General features: G+C 37.5%; 1 protein-coding gene across 9 annotated transcripts in view; it reads right to left on the reverse strand.

Annotated features, from left to right (window-relative positions):
- Positions 1 to 20,263, reverse strand: part of GRIP1 (glutamate receptor interacting protein 1) — an 806,557-nt gene that overhangs the window by 195,514 nt on the left and 590,780 nt on the right. For all 9 annotated transcript variants that reach the window (XM_072655295.1, XM_072655296.1, XM_072655294.1 and 6 more), the window contains exons 3-7: positions 18,493 to 18,628; positions 16,231 to 16,376; positions 10,828 to 10,911; positions 6,508 to 6,583; positions 4,598 to 4,743 (exon numbers count right to left, since the gene is read on the reverse strand). In XM_072655295.1, the coding sequence (XP_072511396.1) occupies positions 4,598 to 4,743; positions 6,508 to 6,583; positions 10,828 to 10,911; positions 16,231 to 16,376; positions 18,493 to 18,628 (588 nt within the window). The remainder of the gene's footprint in view (positions 1 to 4,597; positions 4,744 to 6,507; positions 6,584 to 10,827; positions 10,912 to 16,230; positions 16,377 to 18,492; positions 18,629 to 20,263) is intronic.

Below are 20,263 nucleotides of genomic sequence, written 5' to 3' on the forward strand. Positions count from 1 at the left end.
TTTGGAAAAGAGGAAAAAGAGAGGAGAGAAGGGAGGAGAGAGAGAGAAGGGGATGGAGAGAGAAAAAGAGAAAGAGAGAGAGAGAGAAGGGAATGGAGAGAGAGAGAAGGGGATGGAGAGAGGGCAAGGAGAGAGCGAACAGGGAGAGGGAAAGGCAGAGATAGAAGAAGGGGTGAGTGCTCCAGCAGATGCCTGAAAAATTAAAGTCATACATTACTAGTATATTATGCCCATTCTCAACTCGTGAATTTTTCCCTAAACTCCTTCTGGTGGTCTGTAGTATATATATGTTAATGACAAGCTGCTTTCATCTCTCCCTCCACTGATCTTCACCTCAGAACTCACCCTGATTTCTGGATTTTCTCACATGCCCACATCTTAACATACCGCAGTATTTCCCCCCAATTCTTTAACTCCTGTATGATTTATAAAATAAAACTCTAGGCAAATAAGTTTTTATCAGATCCTGACAGATAGACTCCATCCCTGGTCCACAGCTTGTGTGCCGTTCCTCTATGTTAGGCTAACATCTCTCTGGAGCCACATAAAACAATTCTATGCTTAATTCATCTATCAGGTGACAGCCCTTCATATATCTGAGCACAAAATGTTTAATAACACTGTTAAGTCTTAACTCGAGTGTTCCTTGAACACATATGCCTCATATGTCACAGCTTTAAGGCCCCTGACCATTCTGGACTGTCTTCTTTGGACACTCTCCAGGTTGTCACCAGCCCTTCAAAAATGCTACTAATACTTAATTATGGTTACTGAAATTTAATTATTCAGCTTCATTGCACCGTGTCCTTCCTTTATGATTATGCGTGTTGTATGAAATCTTAAGGGGAGGCAAATATGGAAGACACCTTCAAAAATTTTTTTATTAGAAACTATGGCTATCATACATTATTAAGGCTAGTGGGGCCTTAAATGCCTCAATGCATCTGCAAGTTTAATGTTCTTGGCTTAAAGACTTTAAAGAGAGTTCCTGACAGGGAAGATGCTACCTAGGACTGCTATTTCAAGCCCAGAGCATTTGAATGGCATGTATCTTACTTCCATTTTATGCCTAATTAGGCTAGCGTCAACATGGGTTCAGAGAACCATGGTCACTGCAAATAACAATTTCTATTTTTTCCCTCTTGTCCTCAAGTTACATGCTGGTTATTATCTGTTGTAGTACGTGTGGGTTGGAATTAGGATACCTGAATCACGGACGTATTTTATAATCTGATTTTTTGGAATACTAGAAGTGATACTTGAAATATTTCCTGGCGATTCAGTCATCAGTATCAAAGGTCAGTTATCAGAAGTCAAGTTTCCTTACGAACTTCCACATCCAACTTTCATCCAGGCCCAGGGAGTCTCACTAGGAGAAGTAATAATGACAATTAACATGTGGTTTGAGCATGAGGGGCCAACAGAGAAAAGAGAATCTGCTGCAGACATGGCCCCATGCGTTCATACAGACCTGAACCGAGGTGTGAAATGAAAGTCAGGGCTTAAAACAACAGCTCTAGTGCATTATTCCTTCATTGAAGACTCAGCTTAGAGATCTTTAGAATAAGAGCCTGATGCTTTACTAAAATTTGAAATGCCCAAGTGTAGACAAAATTCAGTTCAGCAAGCATTTATTAACTACCTACTGGGTAAAAAAGCATACTACTATGAAGAGAGGCAGCTAGATGGCTCCAGGGATAGAGCACTGGGTCTCGAATCAGCAAGTTCAAATCTGGCCCTAGACACTTAAAAGCTATGTGATCCTGGGAGAGTCACTTAACCTGTGTTTGCCTCAGTTTCCTCATCTGTAAAATGAGCTGGAGAAGGAAATGGCAAATTGCTCCAGTATCTTTTCAAAGAAAATTCCATGGACAGTATTGGCATGCTGTCCTGAGCTATAATGGGAATATTCCAACCTTTGTACCTTCTATTTTACTTTGGCTCACTCACTGAGCCATGAGGTCACGAAGAGTCAAATACAACAACATTGTACAAAAGACTGCAATGGGTGTCAGATAGATTCTCTCTGCCCATAGAGTATACATACATATTGCTTAAAAGGAATTTTCATATACATATTCTTATTTGATCCATATAACCCCATCATAATAGTAGACCAAGTATTATCACTCCCAATTTACAGATGAGATAATTCAGGCAAACTAAAGATTGTTCCAAAGTTACAGAACTAGTGAATGGGTACTATTTTGCTCCATATTCTAGCCAACTGAGGCATCCAAGGAATTTACATAATAGTACAGTTGAGATACTTGCCTGTGGGACTACACATAAGTCTCTAGTGCGTTCTGATCCAAGGAATGAGAACTTTGATCTCTCATGAAGGATTTTTTCCTCCTCTTCTCCTAAAGGTAGGAGACAGCAGAAATCTCCAGAAGTGAGAGGTGAGCAGTGCTCTGGGGAAAGAAGCGAGGCTCTCAGCAATGCAGCCATGAGAGAAGAGGATGGGAAAGCAGCTGCTTCTCAGCACTTACCCTACTGCTACCCTACTGCTTTGAACCTTGAGAGAGAAAGCTAAGCTCCAGAGAGAAGAGACCACAGCTATCCCTGTTTTACCAAGAACTCCCTTTGTACCTTTTATTTCACTTTGGGTCACTCACTGAACCTATACGTATACATTCTCAAAAAGAAACTATTTACAATATCATTTTGTGTGTGTATTTGTGTTTGTGTGCGTGTGCGTGTACGTGCGTGTTTGGGAGGATTAAAGATAGCCACAAAATAAGAGGCTATGGTCAACCAAGACACACACACACTCACACACATGCACACACACACAGAAGAAAATTCTTTCTAAACACTGGAATTTTTTTTTCACCACAAAGGAACTCAAGATGAATCAGTTATCTTCATGGAAATGCATTAGTACAGTTCTCTTTACACAGGAAAAGAGATTCATCATACCACACAAAGAAACCTAGGTACCAGCTGAACCAGTGGAGCTGTGGGGGTAGGAGACCTAGGAAGTGCTCTTCCAAAGCAGGTTAAAGGATGCCATCATCCCCACCATAGGAGATTGGTGGACTAAGAGGGAAAGGAATACAGCACTTTACAAACATTATCTCATTTGAAGGGGAAAATCACACCCATGGGGATGCCTGAAGAGAAAAGCTGAGAAAGAACAGATCCACTCACGTAAAGGTGAGGGCCAAGGACTACCTAATACTCCTCTTCAGCCAAACAACTCCAACCTCTTGGCCCACTGGACAATAAAAATAATAAAAGATGAATGGTGGAAAAGCTGTACATGCCCATATATTTTCAAAATAATGATCTCACCAAGTTAAGATGCAGGAGCTCAGCAAGTCTCCATTAATAACACATTACCCTTATATAACCTTTATTCTAGCAGGGTTTCAATTACTCTAGAAATTGTTACTGAAATTGTTTTTAATTTGAAACAAATAGTCACGGGTTCAAAGTCTGTGTTCGTTCTCCTCCTCCCACCCAGTACTCCCCTATATCTATCTCTCTTTTCTTCTTTCCCCTCCATGTTCTCTCCCTCACTTTCTTTTCTGCACAGGTTCAGCAGCATCTCAGGATTTTTGAATTGTGGCATATATTAATTTAAAGGTTATCCATTTTTAAAGGAAGAAGAAATGTTCAGCCCTGGACTTCACTTGTACAAGGGAGACTACACCATTTATTCTGTTGAAAACTCTTCAAATCTCGTATACTTTAAGACATTTAGGAAATCTGATGCTTCTATAAGACATCTGGTCCACAAGATAGATTAGGATACTTTCAAGAAACCCCATTCCACATGAATCACACAGAGTAGGAAATAAAGGAGCTCACCATCTGTAATGTAAAGCTCCCCTTTTCTGTTACATTTCATTGCAGTAAAACCCGCTTAGTGGAGTTAGGTCACATGTTACAGCCTGAAACTTGCAAGCGCATTTAGTCTTTGATTTAGGTTCAATTTCAGGTTCTAATTCACCTTGGGTAACTTTTCTTCTCCAGTCAACGTTATACCAATCTTTAGTCTTAGTCTCTCTCTCAGATGCTAACATCTTTACAGAAACCAGCTTTATTACAAGTGGGAGAAGCAGACCTGGGGTACGCTTCACTTGAATAATAATACATATTTATACATTTTCCCCTAAATCTCAGTCAGATTACAAGGATGGCCATTATTGCCACCTTTGCTTAGGAGGGGGATGTTTCCAAGTTAGGCAGGAAAACATGAATTCCTGATTTTTCCCCCATATCCACAGAATATGCACTCTATTTCTAATCCTTGTGATTGTAAATGGATAGGGGGTGCTGCTCTTACTCTACATTAACGATCCCCATTTTAATGATCTGAGGAATGGTAGGGAGCAAAGTGCTTACAAGCCAGAGAGAACCACATAGATACAGCAAAACCTTATTATAGATCCTATCAACCTTAGGATTTGAAATTACTATAAAATCGCCTTCACCTCCTCCTGAACCCAAAAAGATTAATGATATAGCTCTGAACAGAACCTCCTGGCTACAGGAGGGTCATAATTAATTCCAAAATGGCTTATCATGGACCAAAGGTAACATCACAGACAGCTTGGGGAATATACCTTTAGAATTTCAACATACATACCCATTACTGAGACATCATATTCTATCACCAGCGTCGCTTCCTGCCCACACTGTTTGAGAATACTCATTGCTTCAGCATGTGTGTTACCAGCGAGTCTGATTCCATCCACACTCAGCAGTCTGTCACCAGCTTTGATTGTGCCTTCTCTAAAGGAGGATTAAAGTAACAGTCTTTATTAATTTAACATAATGGGTTTGGGCATTGATTCACTTACTCAAAGCCCTTGCCTCACGTACTTTCTGTCATCAATTCCATTTGCATTTATTTTAAAGCATCAACTCTGACAATAACAATGCTAAAACACCATCAGAGGAAGGTGAAATTGCTATTATTTAAAGTTCTAAAAAGAGAAGAATAATAACTACATATTATCAAATAGGCAAGCTATTAATAGAGAACATTTGGAGCACCCAAAGAATATTATTCCCCCTTTTAGCCTGACTGCCTGGTGTCTGAAAATGACTTATGGTAAGCCTGAGAAATAACCACTCACTTACCTGCCCAGGGGAAGTGAGCAGGAAAGATGGCAGATTTCATTCTTTTGACTATCAGTGAACCTAAGCAGGGTAGGGAAAGCTGTTTAAAAATTTCCCTGGGCTGCAAATTTCCCTACTGTTTTATAGTGCTATTTGGCAATCATTAAATTAATTCTGCCTTATGTAACTTGGGGGAGGGGGCAAATATTCTCATCCTAATTTAAATGTTCCATATCTGTCAGTATTAGGGAACCCCGCCCCCCCAATAACAATATTGAAACTAGCACCCAGGTTACCATCTGGCGTCAAATCCCTTCCCCAGTGACAGAATAAACAAGATATAAGGATCTGGTAAGTTGATGCAGAAAATGTCAAATTTAGAGAAAATGTCAAATATAAAAATCTATGAAGAATGAAAAAGGGGTCTTCACAGTTTCCATTTAGATAATTCTCACCTTCCCTTCTTGGCATTTGATATTTCACTTTTAAAATGTTAGATGATTAGAGTTCTTTGAGGTCTTTCATCTAATATCTCTCAGAATACAAGTCAGTGAGACTTTGCACACAGCTTAGCAGTTAATCTTCCTTTTGTGCCCAACCCAACTTGGAACGGCAAAAGGAAATAAAAATATTCTCATTTTCTCCAGGAAAAAATTATTATAAATATAATCACATATATATAATACACACATACACACATGCATACGTATACACATACTCCATATAACATTATATATACACATATACATATACACACACATGCAAATGTATGCACATATATATTTATCTCAAAAAGGAAGGGGCAAAGAGAAGACATACACATCTTCACTCAGATATTGGACTGTGACATCTGTCAAAGGTGAACATTTCTCAGAACTAGACAGAAGTCAGAATTTTTTCATTATTTAAAGTAAACAAGCAAAAACCTCCCTATTTTGTTTCTTCCCAATTCATTTTTTAAAAATGTCACTTCAAATTTATGCCGGGGTAGGAAAGTCAGTTTGTATATAACAACTGGTAATCAGAAAACTTCTTTCCTATTAATTCCACAATTTCCCCCTTACAGACTCATTCACAGTTATAGATAACATTTTGTTGATCTAGGTGGCAACAAGCACAAATAAACATTTGTTCCTCAAGGTGAAAGCAAACTGCTATGATTTAAGTATCTTACTTATCCCCCAGGCTTATTATGAAAACACTGCATGAATTTCTTTTTAAACACATAAAAGAGCACAAGCATTCTATACTTTATTAAAACATGCCTACATCATATTCTTCTACTGCAGTCTTACAAATGAACATGCAATTTATAAATTTGCCAATTTGTTTATCTTAAACCTTGTAAGAAATGTACCAACTTGTATGCCAAATAATCTACCTCATTCTCTCTACCTATCTATCCAGACAGCTACAGAAAAAGATGAATTTTACCTGTCAGCAGGCCCTCCGGGTCGAACACATGTTATTACAACAGGACGAGATTTATTTCTGTCATCATGTGCTCCACCTAAGAAAGGAAAAGAAAAAAATTGCAAAAATAAAAGCTTTTGCTTTTGTGGTTTTTCAAGTTCACTTCCAATATGCAAGCTGAAAAGCAGAATACTTCTTTGGGAAGATGAACTGTCTTGAAGCTGCTAAAAGAAAAAGAATCTGAAATGTGATGCTTATAAAATGAGAATTATATTGTCAAACCTGAGTGTTGTATTTGTTAGCTTGGCTAAAAAGATTTATTTTCCCTTTTTCTCTTTTTTATTCCTACAGCTCTCTGGTTGAAGTAGGGACATATTGGGAAGTAAAGTAATGATATGAGAAAAGCTGCTAGAAAAACCGCAAAGAAGTCTGGTGGAAATTAGGCATAGACCAACATCTCACACCACATACCAAAATAAACTTTAAACGGATACATGACTTAGACATAAAAGGGGACATTAAAAAAATCAGAGAAGCAAGAAAGAGATTACCTTTCAGATCTATAAGTAAAGAATGGGTTCATGACCAAACAATGGATAGAAAGAATCACAGAAGACAAAATGGATGACTTTGATTAAATAATATTAGACAGTTTTGCTGAAGTAAATGAATGTGGCAAAAATTAGTTGGGAAAAATCTTTGCAACAAATTCCTGTAATAAGCATGTGTCTGTATATAATATGCATATATACATACATAAACGCATACATAATTTATGAGTTACTAAAGCATCTTTACATATACACATGTGTAACTAATTTAATTTTATAAGAATAAGGGCCATTTCCAAAGAGATATGTAGTCAAAAGAAACAGTTTTCCAAGGAAGAAATCCATGCTAATCTCTAATAAGAGATGCAAATCAAAGCAACTCAGAGGTTCTGCTTCATAGCACTCCACCTGACAAAGATAACAAAAATGGGAAATAACAAATGTTGGAGAAGTTACAGGAAAATAGGCACATTCATGAACTATTGGTGGAGCTGTGTATTTTCCTACTCATTCTGGAAAGCAATTTGGAACTATTCCCCAAAAGTCCTTAAACTGTGCACATCCTTGCACTCCGTCACTAAGAGGAGCCTATATCTCAAAGAGATCAAAGAAAGAGGGAAACGATCTATATGTACAAAAATTCCTTAGAAGCCCTTATTTGTAGTAGCAAAGAACTGGAAACTATGGAATGTTCATCTATTAGAGAACAGTTGAATAAATGCTATACATGAATATAGCAGTTATTATTTTACCCTGTGAAATGCTGAAATGGATGGTTTCACAGAAACTTATAAGACCTAGATGAATTGATGTAGAATGACAAATTAGGACAATAATTTATACAATAACAACATTATTACTAAAACACTTGATCAATGCAAAGACCAATCACAATTCCAAAAGATCAGCGATGACTTATGGTGACCACTTTTTTAGAGAGTAGTGAGAAGCTCAAGATGCAGAACAAGACATATTTTTTAGATACAAAGTGGTAATTTGTTTTCCTTGAATATGTATATTTGTTACAAGGGATTTTTCTTTCTTTTTTTTTCCCCTGATAGGGAGGGGAGAGAAGTGTGAGAGGATAGTGTGGGAGGGAGAAGAGGAGGGAAAGGGGGAAGAAGAAGGGGAGGGAGAGTGGAAAGAGAAAGAAAAGGAGAGAGAGGGGGGAAGAGAGGGAGGAAGACAGGGAGAGGAAGGGAGGGAGGAAGGGAAAAAGGGGGTCATTGAGGCATTTTATTTTTAAAAAATGCCAATGAGAGAAGATAAAAGTTCAGAAAGCCCAGTCAGACAGGACAGTTTTCAAATCTAATTAACATATTTTTAAAAAGAAAAACAAACTGTATACAATAGCAATCTTGAGTTTCATGTACAATCCTCTTCTTCTCTTTTTTAATGTATATGGAAATGATGTACATTGTTAATGGTAAGCTGGTACTAGAATTCAGTTCTCTTAATTACTTAGTCCAGGGATTTTCCTCTATCTAAATCAAGGTGTCTCACAAGTGTTAAAGCTTGGTGCAAACTCTCCACCTAGAATTCCACAAATTGGACGAGCATCTCTCTCTTTTTTTTTTAAATTCACAAAGCATTTACTACTTTTTGGTGAAAATGTGTCATTTATATCAGATATCTTGATCATCTTCGTTTTTGAAGAGGGTGATGTCTTGACTCACATGCGAATTGGATTTAAGTGAGATAGGATTTGTACAAAGTCACCATCTTAGTAATATAAGAAAACCTGAGTAATGACTGATGAAATCATCTCAGGAGCTGGGGGAAATTTTCATTCTGCTAAGCCAACCTTGCTACAGGTGCCCAAAGTACTACACTGAAATCCTCTACTCAACATCTACATGAAAGCAGATGTGGCATAGTAGATGGTGAGCTGGCCATGGGGTCAAGAAGACCTTTGTTCAAGTCCTCTACCATATTGGGGCTGGGGGACAATGGACAAGTCACTTAACCTCTCATTATTATTTCCCTAGTGGATGAAATTACAAATTCAGACCTGGCCCCCTCCACCAATCAAATTTCCTAAAATAATTTAACACGAAATCCCATTCTCATGATAATAATTACAACTGTACTGTAGACTCCAGCTTTAAGGGTGGAAATCACTAGCACCAAATATAAAATGTTTTATATAAATTCTTTGGAATATATATTCTTCATATATATGTATATACATATACACACATATACATATTCTTTAGAAATTATACTGAAGTGGCACAATTGCTTATTTTTATCATTGTTTCTTGACCAATTTGAATCAGCTTGACATCTTTAGTACTATAAATACCCTTGGGAAGTTACAATAAGAAAAGGCAAAATTTAAATCTAAATACTTTCACTTGAAATCCAATCCATTAGAAGACCTAAAAATTAATCTCCAATTAGTTTATGGAAAATCATTTTCAATAACTATTGAAATTGAAATTTATTATCAATAAAAATGAATCTGAAGAGGAGTGAAATTATGTAAGGTGGCTTAATTTCTAGAATAATAACCAAAGTTGGAGCCACAATGAGGCTATGTCTTATTCTGTCAGGGGAAAAAAAGGTGGACCATGGTTGGATGGTCACAAGCAACTAGGGTTGGGGTAAGAATGGAGCGAGAGACTAAACATTTATATAGCATCTGCTATGGGCTAGGCACTGTGTTAAGTGCTTTACAAATATTACATCATTTGAGATTCACGGTAATCTACAAGATATATACCGTTATTCTCATTTTATAGCTGGGAAAACTGAGGCAAACAGAGGTTGAGTGACTTGCCCAGCTACTAAATATCTGAGGCTGGATCTGAATTCACGTCTTGCTCGCTTCTAGCCTAGCACTCTCCCCAGTGCACCCCTAGGTGCCTAAATAGAATGAAATCATGGTATGGAAGAGCAACTGTTCTCTTTTTATCAAGCCTTGCTGTTGTTTGAGTCACTTAAGTGACCCCATTTGGGGTTTTCTTGGCAAAGTTACTGGAGTATCCTTACCATTTCCTTCTCCAACTCATTTTATAGATAAGTAAAGTGAGGCAAAGAGGGTTAAATGACTTGCCCAGGGTCACACAGCTAGGGAATGTCTGAGACCAGATTTGAATTCATGACAATGAGCCTTCCTGATTCCAAGCCCAATGCAAGAGCACTGTTCTATCTAGCTACCTCATTTATCAAGGTAGAGAGAGCCAAAGCTCAACATCTGCTGTGGCATGAAGCATTATGAACATGTCTTCTTAATAGAAGTCTAATCCAAAAATGTCATGCTGAGAGAGTCAGTACAGTCCTGTGGAGAATCAGGAAGACCCTGTTTAAGTACCACCTTTGATATGTACTGTTCCTGTGATCCTAGACAAGACACTTAACCACTCAGCTCTCTGAACAATTTTCTAAGGTGTCAATCTGCATTGGAGGAGTGGGATTCCTCATCATGAGTTCTTTACATCAATGAAATCACAGGTCTGGATCAAAAAAAAACAAAAATTCATGGCAGCCTCTGCTACTTTGTCTAATTCTTATTGAGTAGATTATTCAATTTCCAAACATAAATCATTTTAAATTCACTTGAATTTGTTACCATTGTACATTGAGATCTTTAAAAGAAAAACCAGAATTTTATTGATATCTTTTGTCTCTGTAGGTTTTTTTATTTTTAAGAAAAAAGAGGATACAAAGTCTCCGAGGTGGCTAGTCAACCTGACACATCAGTCACACCTTGATGATCAACTGTAAATCCCACTGCCTCTACTTTGTCAGATTGGCTGATCATTCACTTTCCCCAATAATGACATACCTCGTATTACAAAGCCAAAAGTGTTGCCTTCTTTATGTAAAGTAACCTCTGCTGTTCGGAACACAACACCAGATCCTTGCACAGCTGAGGAAAGAAACAACAAGAAGTAAGTGTGGAATCAGGTGGAAAGCTTGACCAGAGCAATATATATTATCGCTTATAGAAAAAAATAAATTTAAAATATAGCACAAAATATTCCATACCCTAATTTCAAACAAACATTTCAGAGATTTTTTAAAAATAAAATGCACACAAATGAGCAATCGTGTACATTGAATGTGCCCTGAACTCAGTGTCTGGAGATCGAGGTTCCTATCTGGGTTCTGACACTAATCTGGCTTGTAACCCTGGTAAAGTACATTACTTCCACTTTTTTGCTCTGTATAATCAGGAGGATGAACTTTAGAGTCTCTAAAATCCTTTTCAGGTCTAATAATCTACCATCCTACGCCAAAGCACTGAAATTATATATAAATGCTTTGGTGGGGGTTAGGGGAGTCACATTCTCACTGAATGTTATAGATTAAGTTTGAACTAAAATGACAGCTCTTTTCTTTTTGATATAACTTAGTTGGCAAGGGGAGAATAATTGGGAATCTTGGCTTTTTAAAAATGACAGCAAAAATCTCTTGCAAATATAAGTAGCAAATTGGTTTTCCCCTTAAAAATATGCCAAACTGTTGATTTATGAGAAGAATAAAATTTCTGAGTCCCAGAACATAATTTATTTTTTGTGTGTTTGCCTAGTTGGCAGAGAATGCGGACACGATTGTCAGAATTCCATTGGCATCGCTTGATTAGGCTGTTGGACAAAGATGTTTTGACACGATATGTTTTCCGCCTAAATCGACATTGCTGTTAAACAAAGCAGGGGACTATGGAGATAAAATTGGCAGGTGAAAAAAATAACTGGAGTGAGAAAACCAAAATGGCTAGGCTGCGATTAATTTGATGAGATGTCAGCATGCTTATTCCATCTCTGCGTGACTCAGTGTGATTATTTCAAACAATGTAATTGTTAGATTGTTGTAGAAAGAAACTTTGAAATAATCAATAGAATGAAGGCAGAGAACTTTAAAGCAGTTCTGTTACCTCTGGATACATATATAAGTTTTTGATAGAAAAACACAGAAATGTATGTATCTTAGAGCTACAAAATATGTTAATATTGCAGGAATCAAATAGCTTTATTGCATAAAACTGTCATCACGAGATTAAGCAATATTGCAAAAGGGCATTACTAATTATTTACAGGAACAGCATGTAGCTATAATTAAGCATTAATGGCAAAATTTTTAAATGTCAGGAATTCTAAACACCTAAAGGATTGAGCATGCTTTTGAAAGGTCACATAATTCAATTTATAAAACTCGCATCCTATCTGGTCATGGTCTAAAACACACAGAAAAAACAAAACCAACCCCCAAAACCTTGAATCAAAAACAAAATAATATAAAGTAACAGCCAAGCAAACGTTTTCAGTACCTCACTGATTTAATTAAATGCTCTGTTTCTGCCACAACACAAATTTCATTTTGTTTTAATCAGCTGGAAACTGTAGGCATGTGAAGCTGTGAATGTGGGAATATGGTTTTAATTAAAAGAAAAGGAAGACATGTCCTCTTATTTGTATGACACACCAGGGTCCTTGATGAAATTAGTCAAGAATGTTTTGACCTTTCCATTCTTTAAATCTAAATCATTAAGTCAACTTTCAACTAATTACCTGTAGCTAACCTGGAATTCATTTTAATCTTAGACAAGTTTCTTTCTGCCAGTCCATCTCTGTTCAGAGAATGAAAACTAATTTTAATATTAGCTTAAGCAAATATGGATTAGAAATCAAAATCTCAAAATATCACATGTCATTCCTAGGGGGTTTCCCATTGTCTTAGATTGTTCATATCATTGTTTAGTACAAGTAATCAAGGGTTAACTTAATTTTAGTTTAATTCATGAATCTTTAAAAAAAATTAAGTTGCATGACCTCTCCGGATGGTTGTGCATTTACATTAGTATGCATGAATGAAAAGCATTGCATAATTACTTTATTTACATATACATCTGAGTACACTGAGGTACAGTTAAGTGGTTTCCCTAAAGAATCAAAATTAGCCAGTGCAAGGGCACTAAGGTTGGAACATTAGAAAATATAATCAGGATCAAAGCCCACTAACCTGTGACTTTTTTATTTTTGTATTATGACTATGACATCTCCTGTCAATCAATCAACTAGTATTTAGTAAGCACCTACTATGTGTTAGGCAATATGCTAAGTGCTAGGGATACAAAGAAAGGCAAACCCTGCCCCCCCAAAAAAAACCCAGTTTCTACCTTTAAATAATTTATTTTCTAGCAGGAGAGGACATAAAATAATAAGGTATATAAAAGATACACACACACACACACACACACACACACACACACACACACACAGAATAGATAGAAGGTTCTCCACCCCTGTTAGACTAAGGGTAGGAGACCCATGAGTTCTATGTTTTTTTTTATCTCCACTAGGCTCAGTACTTAATGGTTATTGAATCGTTAAAAAGTATTTTTTCCAAATTAGGAGTTAACTTTTTATTTTATTACTTTTTACTTATCTAGTGACAAAGTAGTTTTTAGATCAATTTGCATAAAATAGTAAAATTATACATTAGTTTTCATGTCTCATTTCCTAAACAACGGCCAAACAATTTTGGCCTATAATAAATTCAAGAGATGTAGTTTCTGGGTAATCATTTTATTAATCATGCCAGCAATAATTAATCAAAGGGGTCAGTGAAACTCTCAAAGGCAAAAGACCCCTCATGGAACCCACTCAACACTTATATGCCCTTGGAAAAGTGGGTGTTCCTAAAGATGGCAATCAACTCTGATTGGTTAAACAACTAATGAGAAGAATGAATGCTATTACTGAGAGGAGGGCTTATTCTAATGAGGGGCTGGAGGATGTGATTCAGATCACTCAGTTTTGGCTAAGGAGGCTTATCTCTACCCACATCACCCCTTCTAGGATAATGTAGACAAAAGGAGAATCCATTTTTTCCCAGACCTGAGTAAAACACAAATCCATCAATTCACTTAAACTACTGCAAATCTGAGTTTTCTCTCTTGATATCAGCCATGAACTTCAAAGGTTGCCTTAATAACCCACAGGGGCTGATTTCTGAACAAGGAAGTAGCAAAGAGGGTAAAACCTTGGTCCTAATTCAACAATTGGTTATTAATATAAGAGCGAAATAATCATTTCTCTCAGAACAGTACAGCTTTTAGAGGACCACATACGTATCTCATCATGAACAGCACACTTTGAACAAAATTTCAATTGGGCTTTTGAGTGAAGGTTTAAACCGTAATAACAGGTACCACGGAATTTTCAGTGTCAGACAAAGATTGGGTACCATGCCACTATGAGTTCTGGCCCAGAATCATTAGGAATGTTTATCCTGATGAAGAGAAAACTTAGATATCAGAAATTTCTATCAGTAGTTGAAAGGCTAAAAGGATTAGCCTTTCACAAAGTATTAAAATAAATTGGTCGAATTTGCAAAGAATTAGATTTCAGTTAAGTATAAAGAAAATTCTTCAAATAAGAGTGTCCCAAAGTGGAATGGGTGTTCTATATAACGGGTTCTTCGGCAATGTATGTGGAGATTCTCCCACCTTTCCCAAACCCTCTCCAGCCTAGTGCTTTCTGTGTGAGATTATTTCCAATATACAACGTTTATATCTTCCATGCACAGTGTTGTCTGCACTATTAGAATATATAACCTTCTTGAAGGCAAGGGGGCTGTTTGTGTATTTCTTTGCATTCCCAGCAATTGACATAGTGCCTGTCATCTAGTAGTAAGTCTATAATAAATGCCTGTTGACTGAACTAGATGAAAACAAAGGTGAGGTAGATTGAAGAGAGGAATTCTACTCAGACAGGGGTTGTGGACAAGAGGACTTCTGATATTCCATTCAAATCTGCCATTCTGTGATTCTTTAACTCATTATAGGGATAAGGACTGGATCTCTTCTTTCATTGGTAGAGGGAAGTCTCTTGTGAGTGAATTCCTTAGCAAGGAAATTCTTTCTATCAATGTAGGTCAGCACGACCTCTACAACTTACAGTCTTATATAAATCTTATATATGGTCTCTAGTCTTAGAACATGAGGTTATATGACTTACCCGGGAGTCAAAGAGAAAGTGTCCCAGGTTTTCCTGACTCTGACACAGTTCTCTATACACTTTGGCTACCTACTACTCATGTAATGGTGATATGATAACTGGTTACCAAAACATGTTATTTGACTTCTGACGAAAGCATTCACTTCACTAAAAGGGCCTCCCTAAGCTAATATCCAAATCACAGGTGGGGAACCTGCAGCCTCAAGGTCACATGTGGCCCTCTAGATCTTCAAGTGTGGCCCTCTGACTGAATCCAAGCTTCATAGAATAAATCCCCTTAATAAAAGGATTTGTTCTGTCAAACTTGGACTCAGACAAAAGGCTGCGCCCAATGACCTAGAATGTGGTCACCTGTAGATTAGATTCTAAATTGTAAGAAGAAGGGAATTGAGAGCTAGGAGGGAGTTTAGAGGTTATCTACCCAGCGGCTGGCAAATGACTACGGTCCTATTTTTGGATGACCCCAACTAAGAATGTTTTTGTTTTGTTTTTTAACATTTCTAATTTAAGTTTGGTTGTATTTATGGATGTAAAAACCATTCTTAGCTGGGGTCATCCAAAACCAGGAAACTAAAAAAACAGTAACAGGAAAGATTTGGCCTTTTGATTGCAGTTTGCTGACTCCTAATCTAGCCCAATACCTTCTTTGTATAGATGAGGAATTGGAGGCACGTTAAAATCTTCACAAGGGGAAGAAACGACAGCTAGCATCAAGTCCAAGATAAGAATAAAAACATATCAACTTTTAAACTTCTCAACTAACTATGGGAACAGGACAAATATGAAGCAGGATCTAGGACCTTGTCTGCTTTGCTCACTACTTATACAACACAATTTAACAAAAAGAGCCAATTAAAAACCTCTTGGAAATGATCTGACCTATGCTTGTCTCAATTCTATAAAGAGAGTACCTAGCATGTGCTTGGCACATAGTAGGTGCTTAGTAAAAATGACTTAGTGCTGATTGAAGCCCTTAAGTGGCATAAAATGTTAACAGATGTTCTTAATGAAAAGGCAACCCTGTAATTTCATTACTGTTTGCTAGCTGGACTAATTTTTACTTAAAAGACACTGACTTTCCTAAATAAAATCATTCTGAAATAACAGGGAACTAAGAGTTAGCATGCCTATAAAGAAGCACTGATGGCAAAGGTGAAGACTTAAAATTGCTTTTGCTTTAGAAAGAGAGATCCTCAGACATACTGCTCAGGAATGGACTGACTTACAGATGGATGGGAGCTCGTACTCCACTTCAAGAATGACCCTTTCCCCAACATTCTTCAGCAGACTGATGATCTCATCATGTCGGAACTTGGTGAGGTTGATTCCATTTACAGCTTTGATATAATCTCCCACATCTAACTGATCACTTCTGCAAAATACAGATTTTATTTGTCAGCTGTCATTCTTTTCATTCAAAAGAGTTACTTTTTCCTCCCCACCAATGCTCTTTTTATTAACAAACATGTAAGCACTGATACCTGAGTTGGTAAAACCAAACAACCATATTAACCCCTGTATATGAAAACTATACGAAACAGGTTGATAATAACAATGATGGTAAGCATTCAGATAGTGCTTTAAGGTTTACGAAGTCTATATATTTGCTCATTTTATCCTTACTACAGCCTTAGGAGGTAGGCATTATTATCATCCCCATTTTCCAGATGAAGAAACTGTGGCTGGGATGTTAAGTGACTTGCCTCAGTTAATAAGAGTCTGAGGCAAGATTTGAACTCAGGTCTTCCTGACTCTGAAATCTAACACTTTATTTACTATCCATTTCCATGTTTATACATATTGGCTGGTCATCATCTAGACGCAGCTAGGGGTGCAATGGATAGAGTGCCAGGACTGAAGTATCCAGCCTCAGACGCTGACTCTGGGCAAGTCACTTAATCCCTGTTTGCCTCAGTTTCCTTATCTGGGAAATGGGAATAATAATAATACCTACTCACAGAACTGTTGAGAGGCTCAAATAAGATAATATCTGTAAAATGCTCAGCACTGTGCCCAGCCACAGTAACTGCTCAATAAATGCTTTTTCCCTCCTTTCTCTATCAGTGTTCCTCTTTGAGACAAACAATTCCGAGTTGGCCATGTTTACATTTTTAGCCAAACTCTACACGTAAGCCAACAGAGGTCAACGAGACCGAAGAATAAGAATTAAGTATCATCTGAAAAAAAGATATTAGTGTTTCCTTCAAAATTATGAATAATGAATTCATTTACTATGGTCCAAGCTTAAGTCCCTACCTGCCAGAAATTATGAATTCCAACATTCATCGTGATAGGAAATTATTAATAACAATAATATCTCCTATTTCCTATAGAAGTCTGTTTTTAAGCAGCAAAGAGAATTGCATGGTAAGAAATAGAACCTTTAATTCACAAAAAAAAAAAAGGTATCTTCATATCTGTATATGGATCATTAGAAACAATTAGCACCTTGACTTTGGGAAGGCTTTGTTATAAGTCATTGATCTGGAATGTATCTTACAAGGCGAGGGTTTAAAAAAAACCTACCTGAACAAGGTGATCATTTTCCGAACCTGTAGGTGTTTCAGTTTCATGTTGTTTGCAAACAATTTGCAAACTAAAAGTGTTTTACATACGTTCACTGAGCCTCACAACGACCTCGTGATATGTTCACCATTTTATAGATAAGGACCTTGGTTCAGACAAAGGTTAGGTGACTTCGTAAGTGGTTAACTCAGCTCAGAAGTATATGAGGCTGTATTTGAATTCAGGTCTTTTTAACCCAAAGTCTACTGCTCTGTGCAACTAATTAACTTACCTAGCAATGCCTTTTGGAACTCAAAATCCAAAAGAAAAACGTTAGAACTCTTCTTTTCTCTTTTAAACCACAACTTTCTGGAAATTCAGAGTTCCTAGAACTATCCCTAAATCAAAGGAGGGAATATGGAGCTTAAAAAATTTCTTTGAGGTCTTGGAAGTTTGTCTTCAACTATTCTTAGGATAGTTATTTTCAAACTATATGTCTGTTTTTCTTTTTAATGCCTTTTCAAAAAAAATTTCAATTTCTTTTTAAACATCACATTTGCATTTTTAAAGATGTCCTGTTTAAACTGATATGATTCAAACCTACCCCCTTACCGCCCCCACCCCTTGAGGAAAAGTAACATCACCCTCCACCTGCAGCCTATTTTTGGTGCAATGACTTATCTGAAGGCTTACTGAACAAATCTGTCAAAATTAGAAGTTATGAGCAACTGGCTTCTCTTGAAATAATTCTGGAAGACTTTGCTGGTCCTTCTGGCTTAACCCAGGGGCTTGTGAGAGAGAGGAGTGGGAGAGCTTCAGAGATATGCCCTGCTGTGTTTTCACTCTGATGTGTTGCCTAGCAGATGGTGGTTGTCACTTATTTATTAGTGACTTTTGGGATGAGGTTTTCATTTCTGAAGCCAGTCCACCCACAGTAACTTTTTCTTTGTGGTGGGGAGGGGCATGATTCTAGCCGTGGTTACCTGGCAGCGATTCCACCTTGCCGAAGGTTGGATACTCTTGGTTTGCCATCCTTGTCGATTCCGCCCGACACGGTAAGCCCTAGCGTAGTGCCTTCTTTCTTCATTAATTCCACAACTGTGGAACCTTTGAATTCCTCTGTTAAAAAAAAATTATTTATTTTTATTAAATGCAAGTAGGACTACATATGCTTTGTTTTTGAGTGTATTTAGGGACTAACTCTCCCCAACTTATTTCATCACCCCTCCCAGCCTACCATCAAATTATCTTACATTTTTATGAGGAAAAAGTATCTGTGGGCTCCTTCCATTACAATTCATAGTCTACATCATAAAAATCTGCATGAGAATAAATCTGAAGCAGATATTCCATTAAAAGTTATTAAAATGAGCACCAGTGGGGTAGTTCACTCTGAGTTGCCAATAAATAGTCTGGCTTGGCTTATGAACAAAAGACAACTTTTTCCTCTTTGTTCTTTGTCACTCTCAAGTGACCTTTTTATAGAACACTATATCTTAACAACAACAAATAAATTGGGATCATAACACTGTGGATGAATGGGATTCTTTAGAGGACAAAATCCCACAAAGGTCTACTTTCAATGTGCCAGTGTAACCCTAGACTTGCTCGAGTGTAGGGAAGGGGATGTGATCACCTGCAGGAGAAGGCGCCTCCTGCTTGAACCATGACATAAGCAAGGCATGGTCAGCAGCCTTTGGTAGACACAGTTTTCCATACAGGCTAGCAGAACTGGAGATCATTAATGATTACCAACAGCCTATCCCACATCTTGGCTACTGACATTTATTTTCACTTCTTGAAGAATGCAGGCGGAACTGCCTTTAAATCACAAAAGTGACTCAAATCATGGCTGACAGAATGTCTCACAATGTAACATATGATATGGCCGGATTTGCCGTTGAATCCTTGGATAACTACCTTCGGTCTTCGGGTCATGGCTTTCGTAGACTCATAGAATACTAGACTTTGAAGCTGGTGGAACCTTACTGAGGTCTGTATGAGTATTAATTAAATGAATTGAGGATGTTTAGCCTGGAGAACACTAGGGAGGGGGGAGAGGGAGTGAGACACAGTAGTTGTCTTCAAATATTTAAAAAAAGGAATCCTGAGAAAATGGCAGAATAGAAGGTATCTTAGGGGGAAGCTTTTCTCTGACCACACCAAATAATTTAAGAGGCCCGTAAGTCTAGAATCCAACACTGCTGGAAAGGAGAAAAGTGAAAGAACTTGTGGTGCATGTAATGCTAATTGAAAAAGACAATGAAGACCAATTTGTTAACCTATTTCTCCTGGTGCTCCCACATCATCCAGGCCTCCCCCTGGCTTCCACAGTCCTTGTACTGGTTCAGAGTGACCCTTTGTGATAATTTTAGTCAACATCTTTCAGAATAAACCTCTTAGCAGTTTTCTAGATGGGTCCCTATTCTCAATGTGGGTGGAGGTATTATTGTTCCTAACATATTGGTGGCCTCCAGTTTTCACCATTTCCCACAGCCTGTGTGTGCTAGACCAGGGCAGATTAAGAGCCTTGTAGCAAGGGAAATTTTAGGCATCTCACTTCTGGAGATACTCCCTAGGACATGTTCTAGATAGAATCCTACTCTCAAGACTAACTGAGGCCTATGAATCAGACCAATCCTGAGATTCAATAAGTCAATTAAGTCACATCCCTGTAGACACTTTACTAAGTGTCTACTCTATGCCATGCACTGGGATACAAAGAAAGGCAAAAGATGGTTCCTGCCTTCAAGA

This window comes from Notamacropus eugenii, chromosome 3 (assembly GCF_028372415.1).
Source record: "Notamacropus eugenii isolate mMacEug1 chromosome 3, mMacEug1.pri_v2, whole genome shotgun sequence".
Classification (NCBI taxonomy): Eukaryota; Metazoa; Chordata; class Mammalia; order Diprotodontia; family Macropodidae; genus Notamacropus; species Notamacropus eugenii.